General features: G+C 42.0%; 1 protein-coding gene across 3 annotated transcripts in view; it reads left to right on the top strand.

The window, feature by feature from the left end:
- The window catches only part of LOC128693918 (uncharacterized), an 80,068-nt gene extending 67,065 nt beyond the window's left edge, over window positions 1–13,003 (top strand). For 2 of the 3 annotated variants that reach the window (XM_053783811.2, XM_070090842.1), the window contains exons 11-12: window positions 831–1,043; window positions 2,846–13,002. In XM_053783811.2, coding sequence (XP_053639786.1) covers window positions 831–1,043; window positions 2,846–3,064 — 432 coding nt within the window. In that variant the 3' untranslated portion in view covers window positions 3,065–13,002. Of the gene's footprint in view, window positions 1–830; window positions 1,044–2,845 lie in introns of all 3 variants that reach the window. The other variant, XM_053783809.2, reaches the window with a different exon arrangement.
- Window positions 13,004–14,956: the final 1,953 nt, after the last annotated feature.

Raw genomic sequence — 14,956 nt, 5'->3', positions numbered from 1 at the left:
TGCTGAATGCCACATGCAGCAGTATAAATTATTCCACGCTGATAGTCAACAGGAAAGAGGGCAGATTTGAGATATCAGTATGTTAGGGAAAATTTAAACTATTGCATCGGGAAAGATACAAAGGTGGAAGGGGCATACACTGTACTCTTGTATGGCTGCAGTTTCTCAAAGGGCTTGGAAAGCTAATCTTAGGTGTGATCTTCAGTTCCTGAAATCTAAATAGCAACCATGCTAAATTTCTATGATATAAAAATGTAGTTTTAATGGGAAATTTTAAATATTCAATTTGATGGGAAACCTAGTCAAGCAACTTCCTAAAAAAAGTTCAAGATTACATTCTAAAAGTTTGTCACAGAATCGTCTAGAGGAAATAATCTGGTTGACTTGGTACTAGTAAACAAGGAATCTCTGATAAACTTTGAGGTAATGGAGAGCTTAGAGAAAGCAGTCACAAATCACTTAGTTGCAATATCTCAGAATTACCTTAACAGTAACATAGTAATTTTATTTTAATCAAAACTAACTGCTAAACCACAATAACATAGTTAAGGTCCCAACTTTCCGTGCTGCACAATACAAGTGCTCACCTAACTAGTGTAGACTATGGTAACCTGATTAGGGAGACTGGACAAACATTGGAGGTGGTTACCAATGTGAAAATTTTCAGTGTTGTACAAGCTGCAACTGTTAATTCATTCACTGATTTTTGCCATAATGTGTACAAGAGTAATTTTGTTCCAGGCATCTCTGAAGCTACCATTAGAAGCCCTAATGTGATCATTGAATCTTGGTTTGGTCTAGTTAAATATTAACATCAGGTTTTGTTGCAGGCACGTCTGAGGCTATCATCTGTCGCTCTTCAAAGGTGGATGATGTCAGTGATCTGTTTGGTAGTTATGTGGTTGGCAATGAATCTTGTAATGTGGTTGAAAATCAATCCTAATCTCATTGACCTCGCCAACTTCTTCCTGCCCCTTTCTTTGCTACCACTCCTGTCGTCTGCTTATGCAGAGGTCAATCAGGAGGGTATCAGACTTTTAAAGGTAGGTACAGTATGACAATTATGGTAGGTGACCAGTTTGCCTAAGTCACCCTCAGATTCACTAGTATGGGAAAAGTGAAGGGGTGTCCTATCTCATATTGATGATACACTTTTCTTTAGTTACTCTTATTGCTGCATAAGGAACAAATGGACTTGGCAGTTAATTATTACAATCAAAGAAAGCACTAAACCGACAAGGGTCATACAGCACTGCAGGGCAGAAAATAATGCTGAGGCTATAAACAGCTAGACAGAGAGGGGATCAGAGGTGAAGGGAGAAAAGGGCTGGAAGGGACACTTAAGGGCTATGTGTCAAAGTTCGTACAGTAAAGCAGTTGCTGACAAAAAGTGAATGTAACTCAAAGGCTGGGCCATCTGCAAGAAGGGAAGATAAGGCAAGAGTGACAGGTTAGCTGCATCATTGGAAGTAAATCCTGCGAGCTCGCTGGTAAACTGGGCAACTGACAAGAAAGTGAAGAACTGAAATAGGGACCTGACAAACCTCACAGGAATAGGGCATCTTTCCATGAGATACCCATGGGTAAGGCCTGTATGGCCAGTGCACTGCTGGGAGAGCGCAGTCTCCTGAGAATGGCAACGGTGATAAGCAGATGGCCACAAGCCTAAAAGTGGTTTAATAGAGTGCAATTTGTTATGGTGCATGCCTGACCACTGTTGTTGCCAACGGCTGTGAAGACAGGCTGAGATGACTGGAAAATAATCCCTGAACGGAATACTGTACCTCTATAGGAAACCGGAAGATCATGCACCACTGACTGCGCAGCAGCATCTGCTTGTTCATTACCCTGCACACCAACGTTTCCAGGGACCCAACAGAAAACGATGTCTTTGTTTCTGCTAGCCACACAACACAACCATAGTTGAATACAAAGGACTAATGGATGAGGGGACTCGAATTGTTTAATGGCTTGTAAAGCACTGAGGGAATCTGAAATGATCACAAACGTCGAAGGAGACATGTATATAATACAAAGAAGCTCTATGAGGATGGCATACAACTCGGCAGTAAAAATTACTAGCTGAGTCTAACAAGTTACCTCGGACATCATCATCAGAGAATACTGCTGCAAACCCAACACCATCAGAAGATTTAGAACCACCTACATAAACAGCGGTGGCATGAGCATGTGACCGGAAGTGCTTGAGAAAAAGAGAGTGAGAAGCAGTTGTAGGCAGGAAAGTTTTGGTGCACGGTAGTGGGGGAAGAACAGACATGAACCGTCGGAACTTCCCAAGGGAAAAGGCAGGTGCTAAATGGACATACAAGGGAGAGAACATACAGATGCTAAATGAACATACAACTGGAGAGAAGAGCGGAGTGAGTAAAGACAAAGAGAAAACGGTCGGAGTAGGCAGGGGTGCCAAACAAACAGTGGGCTTCTACTAATGTCCGAGACTAACCTATATATAGAAGAAACGCAAAGATCATGAGCGCTGACAAAATAACGAAGACAATGAGCATCACGACGATCAGCCAAGGAAGGAACATTCACCTCTGCATAGAAGCTACTTGGCAGTTAAAAAAAAAAGTTAGATGGAGAAATGCGGGGACTGGGAATATATTGAGAAGCTGGTAAGTGGTGTTCAGCAGAAAAGAATGAGTTCCACCACAGCCAGAATCTATTCCTTAATGTTTTGTTTGTGGTAATGTGTAGATATTGTCTTGTGTATCTGGAAACATGGCTGAGAGCCCCATAACAAAGTATGGTACTGTATAAACCCCTACAAGTTTAGTACTCCCTATTGAAATATAATAAATATGTCTAAATTTTCTTTTTTCAGTTCATATGCCCACTGGAGGAAAGACTGCAAATGTTGTACATACTACAGAATGCCCCATTGCAAATGACAGTGTATGGCTTCTCTCTCTCGTACTCCACAATCACGACTGCAGCATTTGGTATTCTACTTGCTTTTGCCTCCAAAGTTCTTATTCAGGAAATATCTGGACCAGTTACTGCTCCAAATTTAGGATTAATGGGAAATTGTTCTTTGCTATAAAATATCAGGCTGTGTCATTTTAAAACCTTAATATTTTTAAAGAGTGAATCACACAATGATGTCTTTAATGTTGTATTATTTTACACATTATGTATGGTGAAATTGATTAGTAAATATGTACATGTTTTGTGTGTTAATAGACAGCTTGCATGCATATTATGATTTTCATAGTGAAATTTTCTTTGTCCCTTGCTGTCTTTTTACCTGTTTAAGTAATACAGTGGAACCCCGGATATCGGACTTTTCAGATTTCAGACACTTTTTTGAGCGAAATTTTGCTTCGAATTTTGGACCTTGTCCCGGGAATCACACGTATCAGACACATCCACCTGCTGGGATGCCGCTTCAGTCTGGCTCTGTCACTGGTTGAGTGAGCATTCATCCAAAACATTTCGCAATTTTTGTGCTTGTTGATTGTGGCTGCAAAATAAGTCACCATGGGCCCAAAGAAAGTCCCAAGTGCCAGCCCTTTGGCAAAGGACAGAGAGAGGGGAGAACGTGCCTTCTTCAGTGATTCTATGATATGTACGATACTAAAGCAGTAGTAGTCAATACAGGCTATAGCGCCAGCCAGTGATAAAGTGTAGCATTAACAGTGTAGCAAGTAAGTTAAGTGATAGAAAAAAGACGACACGAACCTAAATCTTCCAATGTTGTTGGAGGTACATAGGGCCACTGACAACATATGCCGCCCTGCTCATTTTCCACCACCCTAAACCTCTGCCAGCATCTCATTAACTACTTTATTTCTTTACATTCTCTATGTTTTTATACAATATTTCTTATAAATTACAGTGGTCCCTCAATCGTCCGGCCTGAAAGTCGTCCATTTCGGAAATAGTCCCGTTATTTCGTCCAAACATTGGCTTGCAAATGGTCCGTTAACTCGCTAATCGTCCTTCGTCCGGGACGGGTACTCACGCTCTGAGCCGCCTGGGCCTGCCTACTCAGCCAGTGACGATTTGAATAGACTGACGCAATGGTCGGAGAAGTGGCAGATGCAGTTTAACATTGACAAATGCAAAGTTCTAAATGTTGGACAGTTAAATAACCATGCCACATATAAACTAAATAATGTAGATCTTAATACTACCGATTGCGAAAAGATTTAGGAGTTCTGGTTAGCAGTAACCTAAAACCAAGACAACAGTGCATTAGTGTTCGCAATAAAGCTAACAGAATTCTTGGCTTCATATCTAGAAGTATAAATAATAGAAGTCCTCAGGTTGTTCTTCAACTCTATATATCCTTGGTTAGGCCTCATTTAGACTATGCTGCTCAGTTCTGTTCACTGTATTACAGAATGAATATAAATGCTCTGGAAAACGTGCAAAGGAGGATGACAAAGATGATCCCATGTATCAGAAGTCTTCCCTATGAGGATAGACTGAAGGCCCTGAATCTGCACTCTCTCGAAAGGCGTAGAATTAGGGGGGGATATGATCGAGGTGTATAAATGGAAAACAGGAATAAATAAAGGCGATGTAAATAGTGTGCTGAAAATTTCCAGCCAAGACAGGACTCGTAGCAATGGTTTCAAGTTGGAAAAATTCAGATTCAGGAAGGATATAGGAAAATACTGGGTTGGTAATAGAGTTGTGGATGAGTGGAACAAGCTCCCAAGTACAGTTATTGAGGCTAAAACGTTGTGTAGTTTTAAAAATAGGTTAGATAAATACATGAGTGGGTGTGGGTGGGTGTGAGTTGGACCTGACTAGCTTGTGCTGCTGGGTCTGGTACAGTGCTCCATCCTTGAGTGGGGATGACCAGACTGGGTGGGTCATTGGGATAATCTGCATGGGTCAGTAGGCCTGTTGCAGTGTTCCTTCTTTCTTATGTTTACCAGTGAGCAGAGTTAATGAAGAAATTTTCTGATCTATTAATTTATTTTTTGGGCAGTTTAGGAGTTCCCTGGTATGTGCTTGTTGATCTAGAGCACTTCCTTGTACTTTATTTATATTATTATTATAATCAAAAAGAAGCGCTAAGCCACAAGGGCTATACAGCGCTGGTACTTTATTTATAGTACAATGCTGTTGTCCATCATCTTTCATTTTACATTTGGAATGTTGAAATCTCAAAGAATAATATTCGGTGTATTCTCCAGATTTTCAAGGCAGTTATCTGTCCTTTATATCTGTTCAGTAAATTCCTCTGCCATTGCTGAAATGATGGTTTGTGTACGAAGATAATTACCAAATTGTTGATATTCAGTTTCATGCCAGGCACTACCATATTAATAACACTAGCTTGTTTAGTCTCTTATCACATAAGAATGACTTTTTTTCTGGAAATTTTATGATCAGTATTTTGGCCATTTAAGTTTGAAGAACCATATTATACACATTACCTAACAGTCATAGCTATTATATTGTGCACGGATAAATTCATTATACAGTGGACCCTCGGGTAACGCCTTTAATCCGTCCCAGAGAGCTAACCTTTAACCAATTTAGCCTTTAGCCGAATTAATTTTCCCCATAAGAAATGATGGAAATCCAATTAATCCGTTCCAGACACCCAAAAGTATTAAAGAAAATAATTTTTTTGCATGAAATATACATTTCCCTACACAGAAGCAGCGCTGTATAGCCCTTGTGGCTTAGCACTTCTTTTTGATTATAATAATAATCCCTACACAGAAAACAATGATATATGCACAATAAATAATACTGAAATGACACTTACCTTTATTGTGGACTTGTTGACGAGTGATGAGATGGGACATTGTTTTTCTTGAACATTTTGGGTCATGCAGGGAGTGTAGCAGGCATGCAGGGAGTGTAGGTACGAGTTTTTTCTTGAATTTTATCGTGTTTCTTTCCTTCTTAACCAAAGGGCTGGCACTAGAAACTTTCTTTGGGCCCATGGTGGATTATTTAGCAGTTGCAAGCACTAAAAATAATGGAATACAAAATATATCGCATGTATGCGTGGAATCTTCCTCACTGGCTTGTAAACAATGGCACACTGGCTGTACACGGAGTCCCTGGGCCCACTCAGGCCACGCTGACACGTTCAGGACGAAAACCCTTAACTGAGTTATTTGGTGTTAGCCAAGCCAATATTTTTTTGCCAAAGCGAGTCGTTATCCGATTTTGGCGCTAACCAATGACGCTGTTACCCGAGGGTCCACTGTATATAATATACATAACAAAAATAATAAAATTTCTATACACTTGTAAAAAGATATAGGCATTGCAATTTTCAGTATTTTTTTTTTTTGATGTTCAGTATCACTCGTGCACAAGTGTCCAGCAGTAGTCAGCCATCAAACAGATCATCTGACATCCCTTCTCCATGATGGCTATGTCTTGGTGAAATCATTCACTGTGGGGTTCTATCTCACAGAAACTAAGTGTTGGAGCAAAACTAAGATTTGAATTCAGCTCCCAATTGAAACCATTATTATTCAATGTTTGACCCTAGTGGGTTTAGCACTTAGTTATGATTATAATATTAATAATGTTGACCAGTGTAATTTTAACGAGTCTTTCACAAATAGTTACTCCTTGCAGTTTATTCACTCTTACCACATCTATACTAATTATATTTTGGAATAAAGACTTCACTGTCCAAGAAATCTCTAATGTAGGCTTCTGTTACAAAAGGAACATTATTTTTTATCTTTATTTTTAGGCCATAGATACTGGCAAAAAGAAAGGAAGATAATATACTTGGGTTGCTTTGAACTAGTGATCCTGTTAGGTGATTTAGTACTTACAAAAGGCAATCTACTCATGATGGGGTGTCCATTGCTGTCCCATCCTGTTGTATGTTGAGGGGCATAAGTCCTCTTGTTCCATCTAGCATAGCTAACAGTTTTAGTATTTGGGGATGTACAAATTGTTTTTGCAGTTTGTATTCATTTATCCCACTGGTTGACTAGATTTTTATCTGTTTTAAGCCTGTGGCTGTTGTTGCTCTTTTTTGTCTTTGTTTATCTTTTGCTTAAAGAATGTGCACACCTGTATTTTTTATGTGAAAAAGTGGAGAGTAATCATGACACATTCTTTCCTCAAGCAAGTTTTTACACTTATTCAAAAGTGACATTTCCATTTATTAAAATGTTGAGGCATTTCTTTGGATATGGGTAATTACACTTTTTCTCATATCTGCTTATTTCCTTTGCATAATATTTACGCTTCCATGTCCTTTGTACAATTACACATACTGTGGTTTACGATACCCTCATCTGATTGTGGTACTTCATTTTTCAATGGTACTGTATTTTGTTTCACCCTCTCCTCTCCATTTTCTTTAATCTTGTCTTGATTGGATTTTGTTATGCGATCTGTATGACCCATGTGGGTTTAGTGCTTAAGTTTTGATTATAATAATTTTGGTATGCGATCAAGACTAACAGCTCCAAATCTGAGAGCTTTGCTCCTTGTGCCTCTTCAAGGGGGTCTCCTTGGCGTGGTGAAGAGGCTCTTGGTCTGAGGAATTAGACCTGTCGGTCTCCTTCCTCAAACCGAACCTAATTACCCCCCAATCCCCCCTTTCCTATCCCATCCTCCCCTTTTTCCTTTCCTCCTCCACCTCCTCCCCACCCCTCCCTTTAGCTATTCCTCTTTTTGGCCTTTGGGATTTTTCCCACAGGCACACTAGTTCATAGGTAGGGGGAAGGGTACCGGGGTCCATCCCATTCCGTTGAGGTTCTTGGCGGTGGCGTAGTTTGCCGTGGAATCTGGATCGCCTGGGGATGATCCCTCTCTGGTATCCCAGAGGGTGGCTTTGGGTGTCTTTCGGGCGACGGGTGTATCTCTGGAAGCCACCTTTCGGATTCCGGGGGTGGTGGCCGAAGGAGGCATGCTTTGTGGCGGATATGGGACCGCCCTCTCTTTTGTCCATCGAGGTAGCTCGGCAGATGTGAGGTTGCTATCCCGGATTGCTGGTTTACTGACATGAAGGGTAGGGTATGGCACAGGTTCCATGCCGCATCTGCGCTACTTGCGGTGCTGAGGTCCTCTTGGGTGCGGAGGAAGATTTCTGGCCCTTTCATTCCTCCTAGGATCTATCCCTCCCTGGTCCCCCCTTTTTTTACTCTTTTTTTTATTTTATTTTCTTCTTTTTTTTTTCTTAAAAACAAAAAGAAAGAAGTTACCTAACCATGGAGTCCCAAATCCATGACCCCGCTACCCCCGGGCCCCTTATTGTTACTGCACCCTGTTCTGACCTCGCCTCGTCTTTTGGCCACTCTTTGGACACTCCTAAGGCCCCTGTACCTCTTGCTGGTGCTGTTTCCTCACCCGCTTCAGGTACCAGGGCTTCCACTGACTCCGATTTGTCTGACCTCCGCTCTCCTTTGACTATGCTTCCGGCCTCTCCCTCTATGGTGCAACGATTTTCGAATCGCCAGCCCGTCTCACGTCGGACCGACTCTGGTCCCACTTCTAAACGCCAATGACAATCTCCAGACGATGTTACTTCGTTACCTTCCCATTCTACTCGGAAAAGACCGACACGTCATGCACTCCCTCTCCACACTCAGTTTCGGACCACACATTGGACTAAATTCTTTACTTTACGACCGACTTCTTCTACTGCCTATCTTTCTGACCATAGTACAGTGGACCCCCGCATAATGATTACCTCCGAATGCGACCAATTATGTAAGTGTATTTATGTAAGTGCGTTTGTACGTGTATGTTTGGGGGTCTGAAATGGACTAATCTACTTCACAATATTCCTTATGGGAACAAATTCGGTCAGTACTGGCACCTGAACATACTTCCGGAGTGAAAAAATATCGTTAACCGGGGGTCCACTGTATTGGCAAAGCGCTCCTACACCACGTTGGTAGAGATATTTCCTTTCATGCTCTTAACAGTGGTATGTGCATCATCACAGCCCAGAATTCTACCCAAGCTCATGATCTTTCTCTTCTTTCACATATCGATACTATCCCTATCACTATCGAAAAACATCATTCCCTTAATTCTTGTAGTGGTATTGTTATTCTGCCCCATACCATAGTCCAACAGAATTTCCAGACATGTGGCAATGACATTCTCGAACAGCTGGAACTCCAAGATCTCCCAATTCTCAAGGTAGACACTTATGTTCTTCCCGCCCGCGGGCGAAGACGATACCCTTGCAATGTGGCTCGTTTAACTTTTGACAGCCGTGAACTCCCATCCTCTGTTTATGTAGCAGGACATCGGTTACAAGTTCGGAAGGTGATCCCTACACCGCAACAGTGTAGGAATTGCTGGTGATTTGGCCACCCAGCAAAATATTGCAGATCTATAGCTGAATGCCCAGTCTGTGGTGCCGATGACCATTCTAATGCATCTTGCAGTCGACCTCCCTCTTGCTTTAATTGTCATGAGACTCACCCTTCGTACTCTCGGCGTTGCCAGGTCTACTTAAATGAGCAGGAAATTCATTGCCTCAGAGGCAGAAGGTCTCCCTTATGCTATGGCAGTTTCTCATCTCCGCCTCCAAGGGAGACTCCCCCGTGTTTCAAAACGTCCCCCCACTTCTGGGGTCCCATCTTCTGCAGCTTCCTCTGCGGTTGCCAGTCCCACAGTCACTCCTGTATCTAATTCTTTTGCTGTCCTGGGCTCAGACATCCCTACTTCTTCAACACCTCAGTCTGTCCTCACTTCTTCGTGTTCTCCCTCACAAACCCCAGTATCGACAAGACCTCGTACAACACCTCCCCAATCGTCCCTCTACTTCTCAGAGGTCTAACAAATCTCCTTTAACCCCTCCTTCCCTTCATCCACCTCCACATTTTCCCTTCACGGTCTCTGTACCTAGGTCTTCCCCTTTCACTGGCTCTGTTACAAGTGTGGAGGTTCATCCTCCTCCTCATACTGTGCCTTCCTCCCCTGTCCCAAGTTTCTTCCTCTTCTGCCACCTCCCGGGTTTCTGCCTCTTCTGTCCCCTCCCACACTTCTCCAGTTCCCTCCACCCTTTCGCCCTCCCCCCTACCTTGGTACAGTCCATTACAGCTCCGATCTTTACTCAAACTCCTCCTCCTTCCATCTCCAATATTGTCTCCCATACGACGTCTCTGAACTCCGAAACACTTGAAGCAATCTCTGAATATATTGCAGAGACCAAACCATCAATGGACACTGATCCACCCTCTGTTCTTTCTCTTTCCTCTTCTCCATCTGCGCAACTCCTTTCTTCACAACGCACCGTTCCTTCGCTACTTGAATGTTTTCCTTTGCCACCGCATGTGGACTTTTCTAACTCTTCTAGTCCATAGGTACCCTTACCTGTGGATTTCAGGTATCTTTATCATTGCCAATCATGGCCTATTTACAGTGGAATATTCGCGGCCTCAGGGGTAATCGGGGTGAGCTTCAGATGTTGCTCTCCCAGTTTTCCCCTGTTGGTGTTTGCTTACAGGAACCAAAATTACACTCTGCCGTTATCTATCCCATCTCAGGCTATAATTTATTGTATTCTTCAGATCCTTTTCCTGATGGGACCTTTAATGAAAGTGCCCTTCTATGCACTGATATTCTGTACCATCAGCTATTTGTTCGTACTTCGCTGCATTACACAGCAGCCCGTATCCACTTGCATAGGTGGTATACACTCTACTCTTTGTATCTCACTCCTTCTTGGGCATTATCTATCCTGGATATTGCCTTTCTTGTTTCGTCATTACCGCCACCACTTCTGTTACTTGGCGATTTTAATGCCCATCATTTCCTCTGGGGGGGTCTCACTGTTTGCTCCGTCCCTTCTCTCTTCGCCTACATTCGCTCTTGTCTTCTCTTCAATTTCCACCTTTCTATGTTCATGTAGCATCTCACTTTTCCCTACCCCACTGGGAAGTTCCAGCTGTTCAAGTCTGTTCTTTCTTACTCCCTTGCTCAAAAGCCCAACTGTCTATGGTAGCTTCCCGCTCTCTTTTTCTTGACCACTTCCACTCTCATTCTCATGCCATTGCAGTGTACACAGATGGCTCTAAGTCTTCTGACGGCGTGGGATTCGCAGCAGTGTTTCCGGACAGCGTCGTACGAGGGCATTTACTATCTTCGGCTAGTATCTTTACTGCTGAATTGTATGCCATTCTTGCAGCACTTATCCGTATTGCATCTATGCCTGTGTCATCATTTGTGGTTGTTTCAGACTCCCTTAGTGCTTTACAGGCTATACAGAAATTTGATACACCTCACCCCTTAGTCCTCTGTATCCAACTTTGGCTACGCCGCATCTCTACCAAACAAAGATATTGTTTTTTGTTGGGTCCCTAGTCATGTTGATGTACAGGGCGATGAACAGGCAGACACTGCTGCACGGTCAGCAGTACATGACCTACCAGTTTCATATAGAGGTGTTCCATTTACGGACTATTTTGCTGCAATAGCTACCCACCTTCACACCCGTTGGCAATAACGTTGGTCTACCCTACTCGGTAACAAACTTCAATCTATTAAACCGAGTATAGGTTACTGGCCGTCTTCTTGTCACCAGTGCCGAGGTTGGGAGACTACCCTCTCCCATCTCCACATTGGCCATACTCATCTTACTCATGGATATCTCATGGAGAGGCGCCCTGCTCCTCTCTGCGAGAATTGTCAGGTTCCATTATCGGTCAGCCACATTCTGTTAGACTGCCCACTTTATCAACGAGCACGCAGAATTTACCTCCAACATCGTCTTCGCTCCGTTGCTCTCTCTTTACCTTCCCTTCTCGCTGATGGACCCACCTTTCATCCGGACTCTCTCATTGACTGTTTGACAACAACCGACTTACTTCACAAACTCTGATGATACCTTCAGCCCTTTCTACCTCAATCTCTTGCTACCCTCTACCCTGCACTATCCCCTGCCCCGCTGTTTTCTGTAACCCACTGATCGCCCCTCCCCCCTTCTGCCGCCCAATACCCTCGCTTCCTTTCCTACCCTGCAGCGCTTCTTTTTGATTATAATAATAATAATAATTTGCTCCTTGTTAAACACTCAGGACACACACAACCTTACTTCAGTTGTTGCATGAATGGCAGCTTGTAGTCCATCAGCCTGTATCATTTTGTTCTATGTCAATCTCCTGAACCAAGTATAAACACTCCTGAAAGGTATGAAGCATTACAGACATTTGCACATTCTGTCTTATTATTATTATTACATTCATGGAGAAGTGCTGTTAAACTCACAGGAGGGGGTCATATAGCACCTGAGAGGAATGGGAGGCATTCAGGTTTGAGCCAAAGAAGGGCAGATCCAATTCCTTGGATTAGGAGTCCCTCACTAGCATCAAGGAACCTCTCTTAAAGAGACACTCTCTCTCAACCCAGTCCATGAGTTAAGCTTAAGAAATGGGTTTTAACTTGCCATGAAGTGGGTAAGCCCTGTAATACTAATTGGTAATCAGTTCATGTTCTCATCCTCCCTCTCAATCTGACAACTGAGAGATCTCTAAAAGGACAAATATCCCAAGCTTCCATGGCTCTCTTCCTGTAGCGACATCTCTACAAAATTATGGCTTGTGCAATTTAGCTGGTTATATTTTGTGCAAGTAAGAAAACATTTTTATGGTAGCCTAACCTAATATAATTCAATTTAATTTAGAATGAGTTTTGTTGGGTTGGTTATGTTATATTAGCTTTTATTACCAAAACTCATTTTTTCCCATAACCCAAAATAAAACTATTTCCACTGCTTAGCCTGCTTAATACTGGAGAATTTACACAATAAGTAAGCTACATTCAGTATAAGCCAAAAGTTACTTACAATATCAGACGGGCTTAACTGACTTACTGCAGTACAGCCACCTGTACTATACACCAAGGGGGTTACACCAAACAGGTTATCTCAACTCTCCATGTATCTGTTGAGTATAATCATTTCGCATTCATTACTTATTTCTGCTTTTCAGCTGTATGCACACATTAGTATCAATTTCAGGTGATAAACACGCTAAGATAACAGGGATATCTTGCTACTCCTACTAACACTTTGGTCACACTTCACAGACACGCACATGCATATATATATATACATACATCTAGGTTTTTCTCCTTTTTCTAAATAGCTCTTGTTCCTTTTTATTTCTTCTATTGTCCATGGGGAAGTGGAAAAGAATCTTTCCTCCGTAAGCCATGCGTGTCGTATGAGGCGACTAAAATGCCGGGAGCAATGGGCTAGTAACCCCTTCTCCTGTATACAATTACTAAAAAAGAGAAGAAGAAAAACTTTATAAAACTGGGTTGCTTAAATGTGCGTGGATGTAGTGCGGATGACAAGAAACAGATGATTGCTGATGTTATGAATGAAAAGAAGTTGGATGTCCTGGCCCTAAGCGAAACAAAGCTGAAGGGGGTAGGAGAGTTTCAGTGGGGGGAAATAAATGGGATTAAATCTGGAGTATCTGAGAGAGTTAGAGCAAAGGAAGGGGTAGCAGTAATGTTAAATGATCAGTTATGGAAGGAGAAAAGAGAATATGAATGTGTAAATTCAAGAATTATGTGGATTAAAGTAAAGGTTGGATGCGAGAAGTGGGTCATAATAAGCGTGTATGCACCTGGAGAAGAGAGGAATGCAGAGGAGAGAGAGAGATTTTGGGAGATGTTAAGTGAATGTATAGGAGCCTTTGAACCAAGTGAGAGAGTAATTGTGGTAGGGGACTTGAATGCTAAAGTAGGAGAAACTTTTAGAGAGGGTGTGGTAGGTAAGTTTGGGGTGCCAGGTGTAAATGATAATGGGAGCCCTTTGATTGAACTTTGTATAGAAAGGGGTTTAGTTATAGGTAATACATATTTTAAGAAAAAGAGGATAAATAAGTATACACGATATGATGTAGGGCGAAATGACAGTAGTTTGTTGGATTATGTATTGGTAGATAAAAGACTGTTGAGTAGACTTCAGGATGTACATGTTTATAGAGGGGCCACAGATATATCAGATCACTTTCTAGTTGTAGCTACACTGAGAGTAAAAGGTAGATGGGATACAAGGAGAATAGAAGCATCAGGGAAGAGAGAGGTGAAGGTTTATAAACTAAAAGAGGAGGCAGTTAGGGTAAGATATAAACAGCTATTGGAGGATAGATGGGCTAATGAGAGCATAGGCAATGGGGTCGAAGAGGTATGGGGTAGGTTTAAAAATGTAGTGTTAGAGTGTTCAGCAGAAGTTTGTGGTTACAGGAAAGTGGGTGCAGGAGGGAAGAGGAGCGATTGGTGGAATGATGATGTAAAGAGAGTAGTAAGGGAGAAAAAGTTAGCATATGAGAAGTTTTTACAAAGTAGAAGTGATGCAAGGAGGGAAGAGTATATGGAGAAAAAGAGAGAGGTTAAGAGAGTGGTGAAGCAATGTAAAAAGAGAGCAAATGAGAGAGTGGGTGAGATGTTATCAACAAATTTTGTTGAAAATAAGAAAAAGTTTTGGAGTGAGATTAACAAGTTAAGAAAGCCTAGAGAACAAATGGATTTGTCAGTTAAAAATAGGAGAGGAGAGTTATTAAATGGAGAGTTAGAGGTATTGGGAAGATGGAAGGAATATTTTGAGGAATTGTTAAATGTTGATGAAGATAGGGAAGCTGTGATTTCGTGTATAGGGCAAGGAGGAATAACATCTTGTAGGAGTGAGGAAGAGCCAGTTGTGAGTGTGGGGGAAGTTCGTGAGGCAGTAGGTAAAATGAAAAGGGGTAAGGCAGCCGGGATTGATGGGATAAAGATAGAAATGTTAAAAGCAGGTGGGGATATAGTTTTGGAGTGGTTGGTGCAATTGTTTAATAAATGTATGGAAGAGGGTAAGGTACCTAGGGATTGGCAGAGAGCATGCATAGTTCCTTTGTATAAAGGCAAAGGGGATAAAAGAGAGTGCAAAAATTATAGGGGGAGAAGTCTGTTGAGTGTACCTGGTAAAGTGTATGGTAGAGTTATAATTGAAAGAATTAAGAGTAAGACGGAGAATAGGATA

This window comes from Cherax quadricarinatus, chromosome 33 (assembly GCF_038502225.1).
Source record: "Cherax quadricarinatus isolate ZL_2023a chromosome 33, ASM3850222v1, whole genome shotgun sequence".
Lineage (NCBI taxonomy): Eukaryota > Metazoa > Arthropoda > Malacostraca > Decapoda > Parastacidae > Cherax > Cherax quadricarinatus.
Note: the sequence above shows the minus strand (reverse complement) of the source record. Positions and strands in the feature narration are given on the sequence as shown.